Source organism: Sciurus carolinensis, chromosome 3, assembly GCF_902686445.1.
Source record: "Sciurus carolinensis chromosome 3, mSciCar1.2, whole genome shotgun sequence".
Classification (NCBI taxonomy): Eukaryota; Metazoa; Chordata; class Mammalia; order Rodentia; family Sciuridae; genus Sciurus; species Sciurus carolinensis.
The window spans coordinates 63376708-63399546 of record NC_062215.1 but is presented as its reverse complement, the minus strand read 5'-3'; the positions used below and the strand labels follow the sequence as shown (position 1 = coordinate 63399546).

Genomic DNA, 22839 nt, shown 5'->3' with positions numbered 1-22839 from the left:
TCTTTTGTTCCACTGTTCTCTGTCCAAGATTAAAAACTGAGTTGTTGGGTGTTGTGGTGCACACCTATAATCCTAGAGGCTCCAGAGACTTAGGCAAGAGGATTTCAAATTCAAAACCAGCCTCAGCAATTTAGGAGACTCTGTCTCTAAATTTTATATATATATATGTATATACACACACACATATATGGTCTAGGGATGTGGCTCAGTGGTTAAGAGACCCTGGGTTCAATTCCCAGTACAAAAAAGAATTTTTTATTTTTATTTTTATTTTTATTTTTATTTTTATTTTTGGTACTAAGGATTGAACCTAGGGGCACTGAGCTACATCCTCACTCCTTTTTTATTTTTGAGACAAGAGCCTTGCTAAGTTGCTGAAGGTCTCACTAAAGTGCTAAGGTTGGCCTCAAACTTGGGATTCTCCTGTATCAACCTCTAAAAATTGGAATTTAAATACATAAAGTCACAGGGTTAGAAGTTTCTAGAAATGTTTCTGTTGGTATTCTCAAAATGAAAGTTTGCTATATTGAAGGGAAAACTTGAAAGCTGTCATTCCCCGACTTTTTTTTTTTTTTTTGAATACTAGGGATTGAACTCAGGGACACTTGACCACCAAGCCCATCCCCAGCCCTATTTTGTACTTTATTTAGAGACAGGGTCTCACTGAATTGCTTAGGAACTTAACTTCCATAGGTTAATTGCTTTTGCTGAAGCTGGCTTTGAACTTGGATCTTCCTGCCTCAGCCTCCTGAGTCACTGGGATTTCAGGCACCGGTTCCCCCATTTTTTAAAAAATTATTTTTCTCAGAACCAACCTAGATGCCCTTCAGTTGATGAATGGATAAAGAAACTGTGGTATATATACACAATGGGATATTACTCAGCCATAATGAAGAATAAAATTATGGCATTTGCAGGTAAATGGATGCAGTTGGAGAATATCATGCTAGGTGAGATAAGCCAAAGGCCAAATGATCTCTCTGATAAGCGGATGATGATACATAATGGGGGTGGAAGGGAGGCAAGAATGGAGGAAGGAAGGATTGTATAGAGGAAAAAGAGGGGTGGGGTGGAAGTGGGGGAAGGAAAAATAACAGAATGAGACAAACATCATTACCCTTTGTACAGGTATGATTACACAAATGGTGCAACTTTACTTTGTGTACAACCAGAAAAACAACAGTTGTACCCCATTTGTGTACAATGAATCAAAATAAATTTTAAAAATTATTTTTCTCATTAAGATTTTAATGTAGATCTGGGGTTGTGGCTCAGTGGTAGAGCACTCGCCTCACACTGGGTTCAATCCTCAGTACCACATAAAATAAATAAATAAAAAATAAAGGTATTGTGTCCATCTACAACTAAAACTATTTTTTAAAAAAGATTTTAATGTAGGGAGTGTCTAACTAAAAAGAAGCAATAAAATAAATAAATAAATAAATAGATTTTAGTATAGATGTAAATGAAATGAAAATATGGAACACTTCATGAATTTGCATATCATCCTTGTGCTGGGGCCATGCTAATCTTCTCTGTTTCGTTTTAATTTTAGTTTATGTGCTGGTGAAGCAAGCACTCCCCTTTTTATTTCTGCTAATACCACCTAATCTTTTGAGCAGAAATATCACAAATAAAAATCTGTAGAACGTGTGACCTTTCTTTATCATAGAATTTAATGGAATAGGTCACTCTTACCAAATTATTTTCCATGGAATAGCTGTTAATGCTGTTGGCTATGCCCTTTCATTTTTTATTTAAATTATAAGATTTGCTTTAATATTTAAATTTCTATTTAAACAGGACATTTAACTCTTTTAAAACTAAAACTTTTTTTGAGACAAGGTCTTGCTATGACAGTATAATGATATATATTCAGTCACATACATTTATTTTTCTTAGGATTCTCAGCATATTATGGTAAACTTTTTCAGGAAAAAATATGACCACATCCTATGAATTTGAACAATCTTAGTCTCTGTAGCCATGGACTCAAAAGAGAGAAACAGAATTATACCTGGTGCAGCTCAGAGAAAGGAAGTTTTGAAAAAAGGTTAAAACTTGGGTTTTAGCCAGGCTCTGTGGCAGTGACTGAGGAGGCTGAGTTAAAAGATAGCAAATTTATGACCAGCCTCAGCAATTTAGTGAAACCAGACCCTGTCTCAAAATAAAAAATTTTAAAAGTACTGGGGGTGTTGCTCAGGGGTAAAGCACCCTTGGATTCAATGCCAAGAACAAAAACATAATAACAATAAAAACTCCTGGACTTAAAAGAGTTAGACCTTTAGTTTGAATACATACTCTCTCCCTAATTAGTGCTATTATCTCCTTGAGTATCCTTTTCCTCTTTTTAGAGAATGAAGCTAGTCCCTACTTCCCTGGTGAACTACAGGAATTAAAGATGACATATGTAGAAGTGCTTAGTATCAGTTTTACAACATTCCAAAGACATAAATTTTTTTCTTTCTTTCTTTCTTTCTTTCTTTTTTTTTTTTTTTTTTTTTTTTTTTTTGATACTGAGGATTGAACCCAAAGACTTTACTACTGAGCCACATACCAGCACTTTTAAATTTTTATTTTGAGACAGGATCTTGCTAAATCGCCAAGGCTGGCTTTGAACTTACAGTCCTCCAGCCTCAGCCTCCTTAGTCACTGACTGGGATTATAGGCATGTGCCACTGTGCCCACCTCAATGTGCTGTGTAATTGGAACTTCAGACACATGTGCCATAATGACTGATTAAACTACAACATTTTGATAATACATTGTTACCAAATTCTAGAATTCTTTTTTCCCATTCTTTATGGGTGCATTAATTTATACTATATGGGATTCATTGTTATATATTCTTACAGGCACATAAATTAACAATATAACTTGACCAGTATCATTCCCCAGTATTTCCCCTTTCCCTCTTTTCCTCCCTCCTCATAGTTCCTTTCCTCAACTCTACTCTGAAATCTTGAATATTTTTTTTTAAAGTCTCATTGAAAAGCACACAAAGTGTTTTTTAAAGAACTGAAAACTGGGCAAGTAGGTAGTGTAAAATGACTACTATTTCTTTGCTTTGGAACTCTGGAATAAGGAATCAATAGGAAACTCCTCAGTTGTTCCTTGATTTTCATGACCTTGACACTTTGAGAGACTGTAGACTTGTTTCTATTAGTCCTTCATTTAGAGTTGTCTAATGTTTCCTCATGATTAAATTCAGGTTATTGATCTTCAACAGAATATATTGTGTAATCAATGCTGTGCTTTGGTTGAATCCTATCAGAAGTCCCATAATAATAACTTTGAACAGTTTATTAAGATGATAACAGATCCCTCCACTTCAAAGTCACTTTTTCCCTTTGAAACTAATAAATATTTTATGAATGTGCTTTGAAACTATGTAAGTAGTACTTCTATTTCTTGTCAAACTTTTCATTTATCTGTTTATAGCAGTATGTACTGACTTCCTATTTTATTCAATGGGTTATAATCCAGTACTATCAATATTTGTTTTGATGCTCATATTGTACCAAATTTAAACAAAGGGGAGTCCTTTTATCTGACTCCTGTGTTCTCCCTTTCCCATTCCCAACATTGTATACTAAAAAATTTCAAACATAAAGCAAAACTGAAGGAATTTTATGGTGAGGCATCTGTATACCTACTACCTGGATTCTACCATTACCATTTTACTACACTTTCTTATTATCTATCTGCCTTCATCTATTTATCTCTTTTATTTTTGTGCCTTTCAAAGAACATTATACACTTCTCATTAAAATCCAATGTTTGTTAAAAGCTTTTTTCTTTTGAGGTAAAATTTTCATAAAATTACATACACAAATTTCAAGTGCACAATTACTGAGTTTTGGCAAATACATGACCTGAGTACTCCATGCTTGCATCAAGATAAGAACAAAAAAAGTTTCCCATTTGATCCCCTCTATCCATTCCCCAAGGCAACCCCTCTTCTGTTTTTTCCACCACAGATTAGTTTTAACTCTTCTAGAACTCATATAAATGAAATCATAAAATATATATTCTTTTTGAAAGGTTACTTTCACTCAGTATAATTTTCCTTGAGATGTTTACATGTTGTTGCATGTGTCAGCATTTGGCTTCTTTTTATTGCTGAATAGTATTACACTATTTGAGTATACCATAGTTTGTTTATCCAGTCTCCAATTGACGAACGTTTAGGTTGTTCCTAGATCTTGACTATCATGAGTAAAGTTGCGCTGAACAATTTTATACAAATCTTTATGTGGATATGTATATTTATTTCTTATTAATAAATATCTAGGAGTAGAATTTCTGAACCACAGAGTAGATGAAGTAGATGAAGTCATATATTTTTCTCTGTTGTTTTTGTTGTGTGTTTGTTTTTTCAGGGGTTTTTGTTTGTTTGTTTGTTTTGGTATTGGGGATTGAATCCAGGGGCATTTAACCTCTGAGCCACATCCTCAGCCCTTTTTTATATTTTTATTTAGAGACAGAGTCTTGTTGAGTTACTTAGGGCCTCACTAAGTTGCTGAGGCTGGCTTTGAACTTGAGATCCTCCTGCCTCAGCTTCCCGAGCTGTTGGGATTACAGGCGTGTGCCATGGCTCCTGGCTCCTCTGTTCTTTTAATGTGTTTCCATCATTCCTTTTTTCCATATTTTTATTGATGCATTATAGTTGTACATAATTGTGGGATTTGTTGATACATATTCATATATGTACACAATGTAACAGTATAATTTGGCCAATATTGTTTCCATCATTCTTAGCACACTGCCTTGATTTCTACTACAATGGCATCTTCCAGATCCATCTTATACCCCAGAATAATTTATTTCCTCAGGAAAACTTGGTTTCTTTTAATGGGAAATAATATTTAAAAACCAAGATCTAAATTCTACATATGCTCATTATTCACAAGTCTCTGCTCCCAGGTTTCTTAGTGAACAGAGGTAGGGCATTTGTTTGTATATGTGTTTGCACACACATATGTGTACAAAAACATTTATACCTATACATATGTTTTTGTCTTTTAATTTTAAAAATCATGAGTTCATATCAATACCTCCAAGTCTAATCCAACACAACAGGATTTATTCTAGTTTTCTCCCTTTCCCTTTCCATTTTTGAAGCTCCCTACTATGGCTCATGTTATCCTGGGTATGTTTATTTATTTGATCATTCAGTCCATTAGTTCTGTATGGAACTAATCTCCCATTACTGCTGCTGTCCTCTTTCCCACCCTTATGTCCTTTTTTTATATTTGAAATCATTTTTTAAAATATTTTTTAATTACAGATGGACAAAATACCTTTTATGTGGTGCTGAGGATTGAACCCAGTACCTCACGTGTGCTAGCAAGTGCTCTACCACAGAGCTACAACCCCAGACCCTTTATGTCTTTCTTATATCACTTAAGGACACTATACTACACTACCCTTCCCATGTGCTTCATTCAGGCTCTTGACATCCCACATGAGATCTCCCTCCAAGTGGTAATCTTGAAGTGGTGATATTCCTTAGGCTCTGATGCTGTGTGACAAGGCAGATTTTCACTCACATACCTTCCTCAGTCCATTCATATTCTGGCTCCCCATGCTTGGCTTGGTCCAGTTCCCCATGTTGGACTTCTCTTCCACACTGAAGTCTCCTTCATTCTTTTTAGATTATGACTCCCCAGGACAGGCTGTCCCTTCTATTTGGATGTCCTTTTCACTTTGGTCAGGGTTAAAAATCCACATGGGGCTTTGGTACCCCGATCTAAACCACCTCTCTGTTAAACTACTCTCTTTACCCGTATGGGTTGTATGTTGCCCTTCCACACGGATGCCTTCTGCACGCTGTTCACACTCTGATAACCCATGCCAAGCCACCTCTGCACAGATGCCCTCCTCAACACATTTGGACTCCGATATCCTGCCCTGCTCCTTGACCAGGAGCAGATACTTACCCTGCTCTGCCCCACCTAATGGCTCGAGGATCAAATTGCTCAAGAAAAGAAAGGAATAGAAGAAGGAGAAGGAGAAAAAGAAAAAGAAAGGGAGAGAAGAGGAGGAACCCACAAAGCCCTTTAATAGGAGACTATTACTTAGGATCCTTTTGGTTTAAATAATAGAAAACACAATCCAAAATGATTAACCAAAAAAGAAATTTAATCAAACTATGTTATTTGCTTGTATGAACATGGCACAAAAAATCTCAAAATAGTGTAATTATAATGTACCAATGAAAAAAAGAAATTCATTCATGCAATGATAAAGTCCAGTGCTACTTCATGCCACAACTAGGTTTGGGAGTTCAAATAATGACTTTAGGATAGGCATCTGGTTCTTTCTCTTTCTCTCATTTTCAACCCAGCCCTGCTCTCTTCTGTTTTATCTCCATGGTCACAAAACCTCTCCATTTGTGGCAACCAGGTCCATCCTCACAGATTCATTCAAACTACATATAAATAAAATAGAAAGTGTCCTCTTCCTAATGATTCAAGCATAAATCTTGTACTAAACCAACCATTCAGGCTAGAAGAATAGAATGTCCTGTCTGATATAAGCCTAAGATGCATGCTCCATCTCTAGAACTATGAGTGGAACCCAACTCAAACACATAAACTGAGATGGGAGTGGAGTGGTGGTAACACTGGAGATAAAGCCACCAAGACAAAGATGAGTAGATGCTAAAAAACAAAAATCATTGAATGTCCAACTACAGAAATAAGAAGCTCACTGCATGTGATAAAATGACTACAAGTTCCTAGTAGTATTTGTTAATTGTCAAATAAATGGCATAGAATAAATGCTAGTATCTTTCAGGGGAAGGAGAAATCAGAGTAGAAGACTTCACAAGGAAAGAGGGACTTAGGACCATACTTTAAAAGGAAAGGGTGGTTACTCTATGATGTTACCTTGTAGGAAATGTCAAAAAACTTGCACATACAAACCAGGAGACATGTATAAAAATGCTCAAAGGGCTGGTCCCAAGGACAAAATATTGAAAACAACTAAATATCCATTGCCAGGAGAAAAAATAATCAATTATTGTACACTCCTGTAATGACTTACAGTGATGAAAATGAATGAATCACAGCTACAGGAATAATATAGATGGATATGGTTGCATGATGTTGAAAAAAAAGCAAAACTGCATATGACTTGATAACCTTTTTCTAAAGTTTAAAAAGACAAAACTAAACTACACATGGTTTAGAGATATGCATGTAACATATATTGTTGTATAACTCTAACACTATTGAGAAAAGAAAAAGGAAGGGAAAGATAAAATCAGATTTCAGGATATTGGTCAGGGTGGAGAGAGAGGATGGAATAGGGCAGAAAAGAGTAGAAGATATAAGTTACCGATCACCTTCAGGTTTTACAGTAGATTCAAAAGAAAAAAAGCATGGTTAGGAACCATGAATAGAATGGGGGTACTGAAGCAAATGACTCCTATATGGTATTAGGAGCAGATTTGTTTGGAAATAGATTAAATTCAAATATGGCAGGACTTTGAACAAGAGAATTGCATAATGCGAACTGCATTCTAATTTAATTTTACAAATGTGTACTGAGCATTTTACTATTGGCAAGTCAATTATGAAGTGATAAAAGCTGGTGTGGGGTTATGAAAATAGAAATGAAAGGAGTGACCACAAGATACATTGCCAAAGAATAACTAGATAATTGTTTATTGGATATGGAACGGCAAAAGTAGGGAGGAGTCAAAGTAGACTCTGGGAGTTTTCCAGCTAAGGGGTAGAATTAAAACAAAACAAAACCAAGAGAAGATGACATAGGTGTCTTATCGAATTTAGTGTAGGAAGTCCCTGTAAAATACCTGTGGGTCTCAGAGATGCCTTTGATATACTTGATTTTCTACAGAGAGCAGTTGTTAAGGGCTTGAGCTTGAAGAGAATGAAAATTTTCCCAATAGATGAATGAACTTTTGGTTAGTTCTTGGCTTTGCATTTGTGTCTTTTAGCTAAACTACACATCCAGTTTCCAAAGTCACACCATGGTCATGAAGTAAAGTTGTCTTCAAAACAATTTCAGAAATACATAGAATTGGTAGTATCTGAACTCAGGGGCAATGAAGATCAAGTTTTGGAAAGTGTTGTGGAATTTCTGATGAATAGTTTAAAGAGGAGTCATATTGAGGGTCTGAGGAATTGTGCAAGACGAAAATGGCTACATCAAATCCAACATGCTGCAGAGACAAGTGGAGTGTCTGTGGAGCCAGTATACACTGAAACCTTTAAGGCCCTCACCCAGGTATGTTTTCTCTTCTTTTTAAAAATATTTATATTTTTTCTAATTAGTCATACATGACAGTGGAATGCATTTTGATACATCATATATAAATGGAATATAACTTCTCATTCTTCTGGTTGTATGTGATGTAGAGTTACACAGGTCATGTAATCAGATATGCATGTAGGGTAATAATGTCCTATTCATTCTACTATCCACCCCCCCCCATCTAATCCCAGGTATGTTTTTGTTTGTTTGTTTGCGGTGCTGGAAATTGAACCCAGGGCCTTGTGCTTTCGAGGCAAGCACTCTACCAACTGAGCTATATCCCCAGCCTCCTAGGTATGTTTTCTAAGTGAGCTATAAGAGAAAAAATTTCTGAGCTGGGCACAGTGGTGCATGCCTGCAATCCCAGCGATTTGCGAGACTGAGGCAGGAAGACCGCAAGTTCAAGGCCAACCTGGGCAATGTAGGGAGACCCTGTCTCAAAATTAAAAAACAAAAAAAAGAAGTGTTTGTCGGGGGGTGTGCTGAGTGGTAGGATGCCTGTTTTAGTCAGCTTTTCTCTGCTGCTGTGACTAAATGATCTGACCAGCATAATTATAGAGAAGGAAAGGTTTATTTGAGGGCTCTTAGTTTCAGAGGTTTTAGTCCATAGAAGTCTGGCTCCATTCCTCCGGGCTCGAGGTGAGGCAGAATATCACAGTGGAAGAGCATGGCAGAGGGAAGCAGCTTGAATCATCAGGAAGCAGAGAGAGAGAGAGAGAGTCTCCATGCTCCAGATATAAAATTTATACCACAAAGCCATGCCCCAATTCCAATCTCCTCCAGCCACACCCTACCCCTTTTTGTATGATGCCTCACATCCAAACTATAACAGTGCCCTTGGGTCCCATGCCCCAATACAAAAAAAAAAAAAAAAAAAAAAAGAATTTCCTCAAAGTGGGTGATATCCAATGGTTGCATAGAAGTGGCACTTGATTCTAATACATTACAAATGGCTCAAAGCCTAGATGAGATGCCACTGGGATTATGGCTGGTGGGTAAGATAAAAGTAGAGAGGAAAGGTGTAAAGATGTGAAAAAGAACTCTTGGGATTTCTAATTTCATTTGTGCTGAGAGTCAACTAAACCAAGAATAGACAATGAACTAATAGTTCATATCTAATACCAGAAAAGAGATATGCAAACATTTCAAGCTCTATTTCTCTGACATTATGTTAAGGTAACATCAAACTATAAAAATGAACTATTTAAATCATAAACTCATCATAAAGTAGGCTCCAACATTACACAATATTTCACAGTACTGCCTAGAAGCAAGCTGAGACTATTAGAATCCTGTCACTTAAAAGACATGGTCCTGTGGAGCCACTGCCCACAGCCTTGCACCTTTTCAGAAACTCCCAGATTGCTACTTCTCTTAAGCAGAAATAGCACAACTGTTTTCTACATATATCCCAGATTCCTCTGATCCAGGAGTCCTGTGCCAGTGATCATCATCATTTTATACATTTTACACACACACACATACACACACACTCAATTGAAATCATCTCCTGAATGGCTGGATTTTCCAGTGTTGTTGGCAGTGATGCAGTCAGGACCAGGAATCCATTCAAGGAAAGGAGACATTGCCCCACTTGCTTTAGAGATCTTTGGTACCCTAAGAAAAATCTTATTTTATATTTGTTAATTACTCCATATGTCTTATATGTGGAAAGGAGGAATGAAAGCAGAAGAAAAAGAAAGCATGGAAAACAAACCTAAATAAATAGAAAGGAAAGACAAATAGCAAGGAAAGTGTCTCTCATGTCCCCAGTTTATGAATATGTTCAATATATATGTTATCACATAATACTGTTAATAATTTATTTTTTGATATAGAGATTTTCATTATTTTAATTAGAAATAGAAACTGCAGAAAGTTAGAAGTCTTGGGCTCCAAGAAACCCTTTCCTGAAATGGCATAGATCAAATATGTGTGTTAATAATGCAAACTGTGTTAATAATTCCTTGAGAACATTTTGTTTCATATTCACATATTTAGATGGCCAAGAGATATGAGTGAAATGAAGGCATCTTCTTACTTCAGCTCTCTAAAATCAATACTTTTAACTGAAGCCCAGAAAATACGCTTATAGTTCAAAAGGATTTAAGGGAGTTTTTTTGTTTTGTTTTGTTTTTGTGTGAGTGTGTGTGTGTGTGTTGGGGGTTTTTTTTTGGTGCTGAGGACTGAACCCAGGGCCTTGTGCATGCAAGGCATGCACACTACCAACTGAGCTATATCCCCAGCCCCTGGATTTAAGGTTTTTTAAAACAATTTTTTAGTTGTAGACAGACACTATACCTTTATTTTATTTATTTATTTTTATGTGGTGCTGAGGATCGAACCCAGTGCCTCACACATGCTAGACAAGTACTCTATCACTGAGCCACAACCCCAGTCCAGGATTTAAGTTTTAAACCTTTAATTTGATTAGACTTGAGAGGTTTGATTTTGCTTTGTTCTTGTTTTCAATAAAGTAATCTAGTTGGCATTAGAGGAAATCCATTCCACTCATGAAAACTCAGGTTTGGAGGACAACTGTGGTGTCAGCCTTTTTCCCACTGCCCATGAATGGTAGTATCTGCATCATTTAATCAATAAAATGAAATTATTGGTGCCATGTTCACAAACTGAGTGGTGAAGGGATCGGGAGATTTCTTTGGCTATCGGCAAATACATATCCAGAAATGTCGTGCCACAGGATGCTGAAACTCATGGAAATAAGAAGATCAGTGCTCACATTTCCCTCTTAGAAGAAAATGAACTACTTCCTGATCGAGGATCTGTTCTGCTGAGGAATGTGGCTTGTACCCTAGATGATGCTCCATTTGTACTGAACAGAGTGCTTTACCGGGACATGGAGGGAATCAGGTGAGAACTCCTTGAAGTGATTAGTTTCATCTTCCTTAAAAAAAAAAAAAAATTCTAGCACCTCCAAATCCTAGTGAGCTGCTCCAGAGAGAAATGTCTCAAGTCACCAGGCTTCTAGAGTGGGAACTGATGTGTTTCCAATCTTGAGTCTTGAATGGTTTCAGTTGATCAATTCTAGAACTTACTCTTTGGCAATGATTCATCACCTAGGGACTCTGTTTCACAGTATTAGCTCAATAAATTATGTCTTCTTTATTCAGTTTATATATATTTTCTCTGGTAAGACCTGTCTTTAAAATCCTTCCCTCAAATCTGTAATTTTACTTGAGTTCACTTCTCTTACTTATAAATGCCCATGATTTTGCATAAAGAATTGATCTAGTTTCCTCTGTGGTTTAATCTAAATCCTCCCCATGTGTCTTATTCCTATCCTGTTATCCCTTTTCTTAAGCTTTACAGTAGTGGATGAAGGGAAACCAATCCATGTCCCCCAAGTACAGTACCATGGGAACATCGTCTTCTGGAACAATTCTCGCAGTAAGAATGATCGTAATGGGTCATTACTGGCTCTGCCTCTGCATGATGCATATATGAGGATCTTTGGAGTCCTGGCTGTTGACACACTTAGAGATCCCCACAAAATAAATATCTTCGTCCCTCATGAGATCAGATTCTATCAGGTAAGTCATAGAAGCCTTTAGGAACAATGGTAGAATTGCCTCTCCTTCTATACTTAAAAAGGCCTCTTGTTTTATACTTCTTAAAAAGTGAAACCTGAAACCAGATGAGAGTAAAGTCATGTGTATAAACAATATTATCATGCTTGCTCCTGTTCTCTATACTTGTCAGACTTTGGAGAGGTTCCCCATTACTTATGAAAGGACACTCAGTTTCAGTTGCACATCTATGCCTCAGTCTTTCTAGGAATGTGTTAATATGTGTCTCATAGGATTAATCATAGACTAGAGTTTGATGCTGTGGAACAGAATCCAACAATTAAATTACTAGGACCCTATAAAATAGGAATAAAACTTTAGAAGGAATATATTTGTGTTTTATTAATCATGCTACCTACAAATCCTTTGTTCTTTCTACAAAATATGCTAAATATGATATGCATCCCCATAGCTCTTGATTTCAGTGTTATCATTTTTAAGAACAAAGAATAAAGAAAATGTTTCTTAAATATTCAAGTTAGACCACACATACACACACACACACACACAAGACAGGCATTTATCTTGTTCTTCTGACTCTATTCTCCAATAGTACATATCATAAATTTCACTGGATAATTATCAGAAAGCAAATCATAAAAAGTTAGGTAGGTCTCTCTTTACACTGTGTGTGTGTGTGTGTGTGTGTGTGTGTGTGTGTGTTGCTGATAATCACACTAAGGATCTCAACTAACGTCTCCAGCTCACACATCTTTGCTTTCTTGGCAGTCCTTTTATCACAGTAAGATCAAGAGCACTACCTTTTGAGAAACAATGAATAATTGTAGAAAGTAGATTATTATTCATTTAAAAGATGATCACATCAATGCATTAATAATTATTTATTTTGCTTTTTTAAAAATAAAAGGTCATTTGAATTTTCTTTCTTCCAGGGTGTTGCCAATGTCTTTAGCACTGCCTATCACTATGTGCACAGCCGGGAGCACATCCTGCATATTGTGATCACTGGCCTTGGCTGGCTCTACAATGTCACATCCAACATCATCTCCATCACTACATACTTTGTTGAGCCTAGCCCAGACCAGGTAGGCAAACCTTGGCAGTGTTAGACCCCTTCCATGTAACCGGGTTATAGTTACTAGATATTGATATCTTACTGATGTCTAAAAACCATATTAGTCAGTCATTAAGACTAACTAGAGTTGTTTCTCATGACTCCAATTCAAGACCCCTGGTTAGGAATCCATCTCAAACTGCCTTAGACAAAAGGGAGAATTGTGACCAAAATGAAGAAAAGGCAGGCATCAAGCTGGCTTCCAGCATGACCAGATCCAGGGTTTCCAAACCATCAGGGCTCAATCATGTTCTTTATGTTTCCACTTCTCATGTTTGCTTCCCTCTGCATGTTAGCTTTGTCATTCTGGAAAAAGATGAACTTTCTCCATAAGTCAAGTCAGATGTCTAGGAAAGCATCCAGTAAAATACTCCAATTTGGAAAACCCAAGAAAGAAAACTTTTTGACTCATCCTGGGATACATCCTAGTAACCCAAGAGGCAAAATCCACCAGAATCATATGAGTGAAGTAGGAAGGGAGGAGGGGCTGCTATTTGAAAGGACATAGTTATGTCATACCAATTATATATATACATACATATATATACATTTAACTAGAGATTGAACTCAGATGTGCTTTACACTGAGCTGTATCCCCAACCTATACTATGGTGAATTCTTGATGTTTGCTTTGCTTTTTTTACACTTACCATTAGGATTTTTTATATGATGAGAATGAATGGCAAGGCATATTCCTTTCAAAAATGCTAAATAATTCTGCAGTGTGCCAGATCAGTTGGTGGCCTCACCTTGGTCATCTCCCAGTTCCTTTCCTGGCCCACTACAGACATCTCCTGGCTTCTTTTTTTCTTTCCCTCCTACCAGCTCTGGGCTTTTCCCCTCTGTGGCTGGGGCAAACTGATGAAGCCTGGGTCATAGAAAGTAGAATCACATAGCTCTTGGTAGGGTGACCATTCTATGGAGGTGGAGATCACCTCATCATTGACACTGCTCTTGGAAGGGGAAGGATCAGGAGTGGAAGTGGGAACCTTGAAGTGTCCTTGGATCTGCAGCAGTCCACCCCATCTGATAGGGCCCTTCTCCAGTAAAAGTGTGTGGGGGTCTGGGGAGGATTCAGAAGTGCCTTTCCAGGGCCTTAAGGAAAACAGTATATAGGGCACCATGGAAAAGGCCAAAATGATCCAGAGCAATCACCAAGAAACTTGGCTTCCATGGTGTATAATCTCAGATCATGACAACATGGACCAGAGTCTCAAAGGTCATGGTCTATCCCTAGGGCTATCTCATGGTGACAAAGAAGAGCATGTTGAAAGATGAGGTGAGAGGAGATCCATCCAGCAATCAGGGTTTGAGTGAGGTTACAGCGGGGCAGAGACCAGAACAGCCTATCCAAAGCTATAGTTAGGATTTTATCTTAGGTGCAAGATGCTGTGGTTAAGTTTTGATGTTAAAAATAGCTGAGAACTTCCAGGTATTGTGGCATGCATACCTGTAAACCCAGAAACATGGGAGACTAAGGCAGGAGGGTTAAAAATTCCAGGCCAACTTCAACAATTTACCAAGGCTTTTAGCAACTTAAGCCAGATAATTAAAAACATAAAAATGTTTCAGTGATAAAGTGCCCCTGGATTTAATCCCCAGTACAAAAAAAACCAAAAAAACAAAAAAACAAAAAAACTGAACATTGCCAGGCAGGGCAGTACACACCTATAATCCCAGCTACTGGGGAGACTGAGAGAGAAGGATCACGAAATTGAGGCCAAACTGGGAAACTTAAGAGAAACCCAGTCTCCAAAGAAAAAATAAATAAATAAAGAGGTCTGAGGATGTATCTCATGGTAAAGCACTTGCCTGGCATGCTTGAAGCCCTGGGTTCAATCCCCCAGAGCTGCAAAATAAGTAAATAAAATTAAGCTGTTAAACTGGGGGGAAACTGCTACCTTTTTAGCAAAGGATTAACAGTTACATGTGAATCCATGAGGGTTTTTTAATTGGTTTGTTTGTTTTGCAGTGCTGGGGATCAAACCTAGGGCCTTGCATGTTCTAAGCAAGTGCTCTACCCCAACTCCAGCCCCTTTAATGAGAGTTGTTTGTTTTTTTAATTTAAAAGAGAATGCTGGGTGTGTTGGTGCACACCTGTAATCCCAGCTTCTCAGGAGGCTGAAGCAGGAGGATAACAAGTTCCTATTGTGCAGGGAGGTGGGGCTTAATGGTAGATGTGTAGGTCATGATTCTCCATCCTCATAACTGGATTAATGCCAATTATAAAAGGACTGGAGGCTGCAAGTCTGATCTCTAACCCTCTATCACCCTTGTGCCTTCCATCAGAAGATATAGTAAGGCCTTAACCAGATGCTGACACTTTAATATTGGACTTCAGCATCCAAAACTATAAAAAATAAATTTATTTTCTTTATAAATTACCCAGTTTGGGGTATTCTGTTTTGCCAATGAAAATGAAACTAAGACACCAAGTATAATGTAGAAAACATTTTTTCATCTAAAAAGGTTCGTAGAACATTTGAGGTCAGAGAGTATCGAAGCAAGAGGAAGTTTCACTTCACAAAGCAGTTGTTTATCTTCCCAGAACAATTCAGCATACCATCACTATGGATCCTCTTATTAGGACTTCTCTCTTATTCCAAGAATTATTTTTTTTAAAGGGGACATGTAAGAACTCCATTTTATTTCCCCTAATTGAATTTTTCTTTCCTATGGGTTAGTGTATTTTGCAGAGTATATTAATATTGCTTTCTTATAAATAAACTAGTTTCTACAAAAAAAAATGTTCATTAAGACTCAAATAATAGGGCTGGGGATTTAGCTCAGTTGGTAGAGTGCTTGCCTCAAATGCACAAGGCCCTGGGTTCAATCCCCAGCACTGCAAAAAAAAAAAAAAAGACTCAAAAAATATTTTCATAGGTTTTGACCTACAGTTTGAAAATCTTTTAGATGTAAAGGAGATAAAGAAGAAGCAAAGAGAATAGAAGGAGTGTTTAGGTTGGTAGGAGAAGGTGGTGTCTCAAAAGCCTAGTGAAGAAAAGAATAGAAGGGAAGTGCACACCTGTAATCCCAGCAGCTTGGGAGGCTGAGGCAGGAGGATCACGAGTTCAAACCCAGCCTCAGCAATTTATTGAGGCCCTAAGCCTTGATAAAGACAGTGAGACCCTGATTCTAAATAAAATGTAAAAAAGGGCTGGGAATGTGGCTCAGTGGGTAAGCACCCCTGGTTCAATCCCCAGTACCAAAAAAAAGGGGCGGGGGGAGAGGAGTTGTTCACTAAATCAAATGCTGTCAAGAGGTAGATGAAGATGAAGACTCGGGATTAATCAATGGATTTGAAAATGAAAGAGTTTCTTGTAGCCCCTTGACAAGAACAGTTTTACAGTTTCAGTGAACTGGTGGGGACAAAGACCTCACTGGAGATTTTTTTTTATTGTATTTATGGGACTGGAGTTGTAGCTCAGTGGTAGAGCACTTGCCTAGCACATGTGAGGCCCTGGGTTTGATACTCAGCACCACATATAAATAAATAAAATAAAAGATCCATTGACAACTAAAAAAATACTTTAAAAAAAAAGTTCAAAACATTGTATTTATTTTGTTTGGGCTTTTCTATGTTTCCCAAATATTCTACAATGCTTTTTTTTTTTTTTTTTTTTTTTTTGCAGTTCTGGGGATGGAACCCAGAGACTTATGCATTCTAGCAAGGTTCTACCACTGAACTACATCCCCAGACTTTTAAAAAATTTTTATATTTTGAGAAAGTCTTCCTAAATTGCCCAGGCTGGCCTGGAATTTGTGATCCTCCTACCTCAGACACCCCAGCCTCTGGGATTACAGGCGCATGCCACTGCATCTGGCTACAATGCATTTTTAACATCAGAAAAATAATAAAAACACAGTTTTGTCATAATTATAAAAAATAAGTTTGTGCATTTAAGAAAAATATTGATTTTTGAAATTTTTCTTTTATGGAACACTTTGTTCTTTAATGGTACTGAATAAAATGTCATTGTCCATAAAGCTAGAGGTCCTACTTTCCTAATTTTTCTCCATTTATCTGTCCCCAAAAGCTTTAAAGAGAATATGAGATCTAATTACCACTCTCTAATGAAATCTCTTCCTCTTTTCAAGGATTCAGACTATGTTTTACGCAATATGATGGTTACAGGGCAGCTGGGTCTAACAGAAATCCACACAAATCCCCCTACTACCTTTAGGAAATCATGTGTCTTCAGGTATGAAATGTGTCTCTTTTCTTCAATTGCCAGAACACAATCCAGTGGTGTGATAGTAGATCTGAAAGACATAGCTTCTACCCTTTATTAGTGCATACTGACTCATTCTTCATTATTATAAAATTGTTATTATTGATTATTACACTCATTATTTATTATTTTAAAATTTACATATACCAAAAAATTACTTATTTTGTTGTTTTCAGTCCTGTGAGTTTTAATTATGCATATATTCTTGTGATCATTAGACAAATAGGATACAGAACAACTCTAACACTCCTAAATCAGTCTTTTAACCCATTCCTAAACCTGAAAACCACTGATCTGTTTTCCATCAATTGCCTTTTAAACAAAAATTCCTTTAGAACATTGTCTCCCTGGGACATATTAACTCATTTTCTATCAACTGCCTTTTAAAACAGATTTCATTGGTATTCCAAATTAAAATTGCAAAATTGTGTATTTTAAAGCATGACAGTATTTTATTTTCTATGATTTTCTTATAAGTATTGAATTTGGCAAAAATGATAATGAATAATAATTTTATTCATTTTCCCCCATGATTGTGAATAATCCCTCCATAGCACTTATTGGAGCTCATCTGTTAATGTTGGCTATATTGTGAATGTGCATTTTTTTTTTTTAATTTAAAGAAGATAGGCAGAGGAAAAGGGAGGAGAGGGAAAAGTAGATAATGTTGTATTCAATGGGTCCCCAGTTCTAGTTCACTGAGAATGACTGTTACCTATGGAAGGCAAGGAACATTTTTAATCTGAACAGATACAAAACAGATCTTAACTGAGAACACGTGTATTACAAAATGAACTGATTGCATTAACCCGTTTCAGACTAGTAGGCTAATTTGAAATTTAAGTACATATGTTAATTAAATTTTAATTTGGTCTTATGCCTTTTTTTTTGGGGGGGGTGCTGGGGATCAAACCCAGGACCTTGTGCTTACAAGGCAAGCACTCTGCCAGCTGAGCTACCTCCCCAGCACCCATTTAGTCGTAAGCTCTTTTCCACATGGTTATTCCTATGCTAGTCAGGCATTTCGCTGGGGTCCTTCTAACACCTAGATTCATAATCTGGATTCCTGTGTAGAACTCAAGAGCAGATGCCTTTGAAGGAATGCTATTGGCCCACAGTCTTTATTAAGATGCCTGGAAAGTTTAATACTATGCATCATTACTGTGGTCTTCATAAATATACAAAGTGGGGACTTAACAGCAGGAAGGAATGGGAATAGCAGAAGGACTCAATCTTACCTGTCATTATTGGATTAATATACATGTGCTTTTTGAGGCTAGACAAAGCACCAACATTTTTCCAAATTATTGAAAGGAATGGCAGCCCAACATCAGTGTAGATGGGGGAAAAGAGATGTGCCTATGATTCACTAGAGAAAGAATCAGCCACTGCATTTCCATGAAAATCTCAGTCTCTCACTGAAATAAATGCTAAAGAATGCCCTGCCCAGATTCCCCAATATGCCTTTTGCCAGCTTCTGCAGGTACTGCTGCATGAAGCGACACCTTACATTGTAACTTTCCCTGGGAGGAGTGCCTTCCAGTGATTAGAGCCCCTTCTGGAGAGAGGTAATCAAGAGCTCTGTGAACACTCTCCAACCACAAACCACCACCTCGCACCCAGAGCAACTTAGAACCAATGACTGACCAGCACTGAGATGCAAAAGACCCTTCCCTTGCCTCAAGGTGGGACAGTTTCTTCTCTACATTGACCTCCCAGATCTTCCCCCTTGGGATCAGGATGAGATTAGATTTCACCTGAAATCATATGGTACTCAGTTTCTGCCACTTCCTTTCCTGCTTTCCTCAGTCCCTTGAGTGTTTCACACAAGAGCACTCCCTCAGTAAATTACTTGCATAAGCATCCTTGTCACAGGCTCTGCTTCTAGGGAACCTGACTTAACACACTCATCTTTCCTTCCTGAATTTAACTAACACATACTGGTCAAGAAAAGTAAAAGAACTGAACACCCTCAGTCTAAGTACCTGTACAATAAAGATAATGAAGCAGAGCATCCTGATGCAGAGTGATTTGAGTGTTGCTACTTTAGTTAGATCAGGTGGCCAGGGAAGACTCCCATGCAGAGGCGATGTTTGAGCAGAGAAACATCCAACTGAGTTGAACTGAGGGAGAGAACCATGTAAAATCAAGGGATGCAGCATTCTACGCAGGCAAAACAGCAACCAGGGCTGGCATGGTGGCAGTGAGGTGGGCACAAGAAAGTAATTCGGTGTGTTTGGGTGGAAGGATGTGAACAGGCTGATGTTTAATATCCTTGTGCTTATTTGGGTTTCGTTTCAGAGATTTCCTTTTTAAATGTACAGACAGTTCAGAAGTTGTTTTGGATTCTATCTATGGAGAAACCCACATAGTAATTCCACTTCGTGAGAGAACAGGAGAGGCTCTGGGAGCCCTTGATGTTAACATTGGCCGGACCAGGATGTTGTTGTATCAAGAATATAAAGATCTACAGAAAATGATGAAGGTGATCCAAGCTGCCTGCTATGAAATACTAGGCGAATGCTCTGGAGAGATAAAGAAAAACATTATCTTAGGTATTGTGAATGTCTGGATTCATGGGATTAATAGGTTTGGGGGAAATCACAGGCAGTGTGATGAAGGATGCAGTTTCTAAAATTATTCATTTCAATATGTAGGTCTTTCCAGGTGAAATGAATTCCCTTATGCAGTCTTAGCCTGAAGAGTATGGTCCATAAATTAAAGCTAAGGGCATGAATCACATTATCTTTGGTTAGAAGTATACATTTTAGAACTGGAAGGACTTGTAAAGGAAAGATGGAACTAGCATTATCAAATACCCTGTCATGTGTTCTTTCATTTAATCCCTACTATGGCCTTCTGAGGTAAATGGTGAGACCCCATTTTACAGGTGAGGAAAATGAAGTGCAAAGAAAGTAAACAATAAATGGAGAAGGTTGGATTGGAACCCAGGTTTGGGTGCTCTTTCCAAGATATTGCACAGCATTAACCAATCAGAACATCTCATTTAACAGATAAAGGAGCTAAAGCTCACAAAAATCCATTGCCTGAGGTCCAATAGTAAACTAGTGGCAGAGCCAAGACTAGACCCAATTCTTGTGACTCCACATCTACTAGGCTATCTAAGTATGATACCAGGTTAGAGAGGAGAGCAAAAAGGAGGCATGGAAACCCTTGGCAAGAATAAAGTACATAGAATTAGTATAATACTATGTAGGATTAAGTGGAAAGATTGCTAGCCATTACATAGTATGATAAGAGAGAAGAAAATCAAGTGCAGTGGCACAAACCTGTAATCCCAGTCACTTGGGAGGCTCACTTGGTCTAGATTCAAGACCAAACTGAAAAACATAGTGAGGCCCCATCATAAAGGAAGAGGAGTGTTCTCTCTGTGTAAAGACTGAGATGGAGCACTTTTCTGTATATTATTTTATTTAATTCCCACAGTTTACCAGGGAAATAGGGATTAGCTTCATTCTCACAAAAGAGAAAAAGGGTACTCAAAGAGACAATAGTACTAATAGGGAGAAAGTATGCATTAAAACTAAAGGTCTAAATCTGAAACCCAAGTTTTTAATCTTTTCTCAAAGTCTCCTTCCTCTGAGTTACCCCACACATAATGTCGTATTTATTTTGATTTCTTGGATAGAGAGAATAAGAAAGTTTAAAATTATAGGACATGAGTCAAGAGTGGTGATGCACACCTGTAATCCCAGCGACTCTGGAGGTTGAGGCAGAAAGATCACAAGTTCAAGGCCAGCCTCTGCAACTTAGTGAGACTCTGTCTCAAAATAAAAAATAAAAAGATCTGGGGATGTAGCTCAGTGATAGAGGATTTACCTAGCATGCTAGCATGCATGAGGCCTTGGGTTTAATCTCCAGTACTGCAAAAAATAAAATAAAATAAAACAAAACATAGGACATGGTCTTTTTCCCAGAAAAAAAAAATTACTGAAATAGGCTTACAATCCTAGGGAAAAGCAATGTATGTGACTCACAGCAATGTGTGATGTCATTAATGTCATTCTGTTATTCCAGAGATGGAAAAAGTGGGGGAAGTCCAGCGAGCAGGAATTATCTTCTTCCGAATCATGCTGCAGGAACTGCAGGCATGTCTCCAGCTACTTAGTTCCATGGACTTTGTGACACTGTTGCTGTACGATCATAATACTCAGATAGAGTCAACATCTTCTGAGGACAGCAAATCCATGGAGTTGAAAGCCAACATAAACCTAGTGCATGACATCCTGAAGGGAGTTATCTTATTCTTTCATCCAGAATTGGAATCTTCAAGTGACTTGGAAGATTGGGATAAGGATAAACTTGTACGTTTCTTAAAATCACTCTTTTTATTGAATAATAACCTACACAAATTTAGGTGTACAAATCGTAATAGCACAACTTATAAGTACACAAATACAAGATTCTTCATATAATGAACACATCCATAAAACAGATGCATCAAGAAACAGAACATGTTAGGTACTGTGACACACACCTGTAATCCCATCAGCTTGGGAGGCTAAGGCAGGAGGACTGCAAGTTCAAATCCAGGCTCAGAAACTTAGCAAGGCTCTAAGCAACTCGGTGAGACGCTATCTCAAAATAAAAAAATAAAAAGGGTTGGGGGTGTGATTCAGTGGTTAAGCAAACCTGGATTCAATCCCTGATACCAAAAGGAAGAAAGAAACAGAACATTAGTGACATCCCTTTAGCTCTCCTTTGTATCCTTTCCCATAATCTCTGCCCGCTAACCCATACACCCCAGGGAGGGTAACCATGATCTTGACTTCTAACACCATAGATTAGTTGTACCCATTTTAAATTTTATGTAAATAGAATCATGTAAACTGGTGAACAGGTCACTGTATTTCTACTTGCTGTTGATCCCATACCTTTTCTTTTGTTCTTTGTTCACAGTATGTTAATAGATATTTAGTGGAGAGTATTTGTTCCTTTGATCCAACTGCTAGCCATGTGAAAGTCAACTTACAGCTCATTAATAAATACATCAAAGGTAAATTTCCATTTAATCATAGTTTAAATCTATACCAAGAACCATAAAACATAATTATAATTAAAAAAGCAAGTGGTTCATAAATTGAATTTTAGGAGAAAAGTTATGACTAAGTTTTCTAAAAGGAGGGATATAGTTTATGATCTACTATATTTTCCCCAAAGACTGTCTATTCCACATATATGAGAATTTGAAAGTGCCTCTGTCTCTCACTTATTGAATACATGTACATTGTTCATTAAAAAAAAAAAAGAAGAAGAAGAAGAAGCAAAACCAGGCACAGTGGCATTGTGTCCCAACTACTTAGGAAGCTGAGAAGGTAGGAGGATCACTTGAATCCAGGAGTTAAGACCAGCCCAGGCAACATGATGAGACCCTGTCTAAAAAAAAAAAAAAAGAAAGAAAGAAAGAAAGAAAGAGAATAGGGGCTTCAGAGAGGATAGGAATATTAAGCAAAAAAACTATTATCTTTTACTTTAATAAAGAATTGAATAAAATAAAAGATCACTAGTCTATATTGAGGAGAATCAGCAGGACTGCACAGCAGCAAAACTCAGGTTAGAAAAGATGATAAGCTCTTTGGCCACAGTTGTAGGCCACATCTAAGAGTAAATGTATAAATTTGTGCTGTTCCCCCACTGATAT

General features: G+C 37.5%; 1 protein-coding gene and 1 non-coding gene across 2 annotated transcripts in view; one reads left to right on the top strand and one right to left on the bottom strand.

Moving 5' to 3' along the window:
* Positions 1-22839, top strand: part of Efcab5 (EF-hand calcium binding domain 5) — a 141108-nt gene that overhangs the window by 100572 nt on the left and 17697 nt on the right. Inside the window, exons 17-24 of the mRNA XM_047543377.1 lie at positions 7967-8256; positions 10985-11154; positions 11606-11834; positions 12764-12916; positions 17044-17147; positions 19479-19732; positions 21216-21502; positions 22098-22194. Coding sequence (XP_047399333.1) covers positions 7967-8256; positions 10985-11154; positions 11606-11834; positions 12764-12916; positions 17044-17147; positions 19479-19732; positions 21216-21502; positions 22098-22194 — 1584 coding nt within the window. The remainder of the gene's footprint in view (positions 1-7966; positions 8257-10984; positions 11155-11605; positions 11835-12763; positions 12917-17043; positions 17148-19478; positions 19733-21215; positions 21503-22097; positions 22195-22839) is intronic.
* Positions 1473-1579, bottom strand: LOC124981450 (U6 spliceosomal RNA). The gene has a single exon (XR_007107976.1). It is a non-coding gene; the product is annotated as a U6 spliceosomal RNA (small nuclear RNA).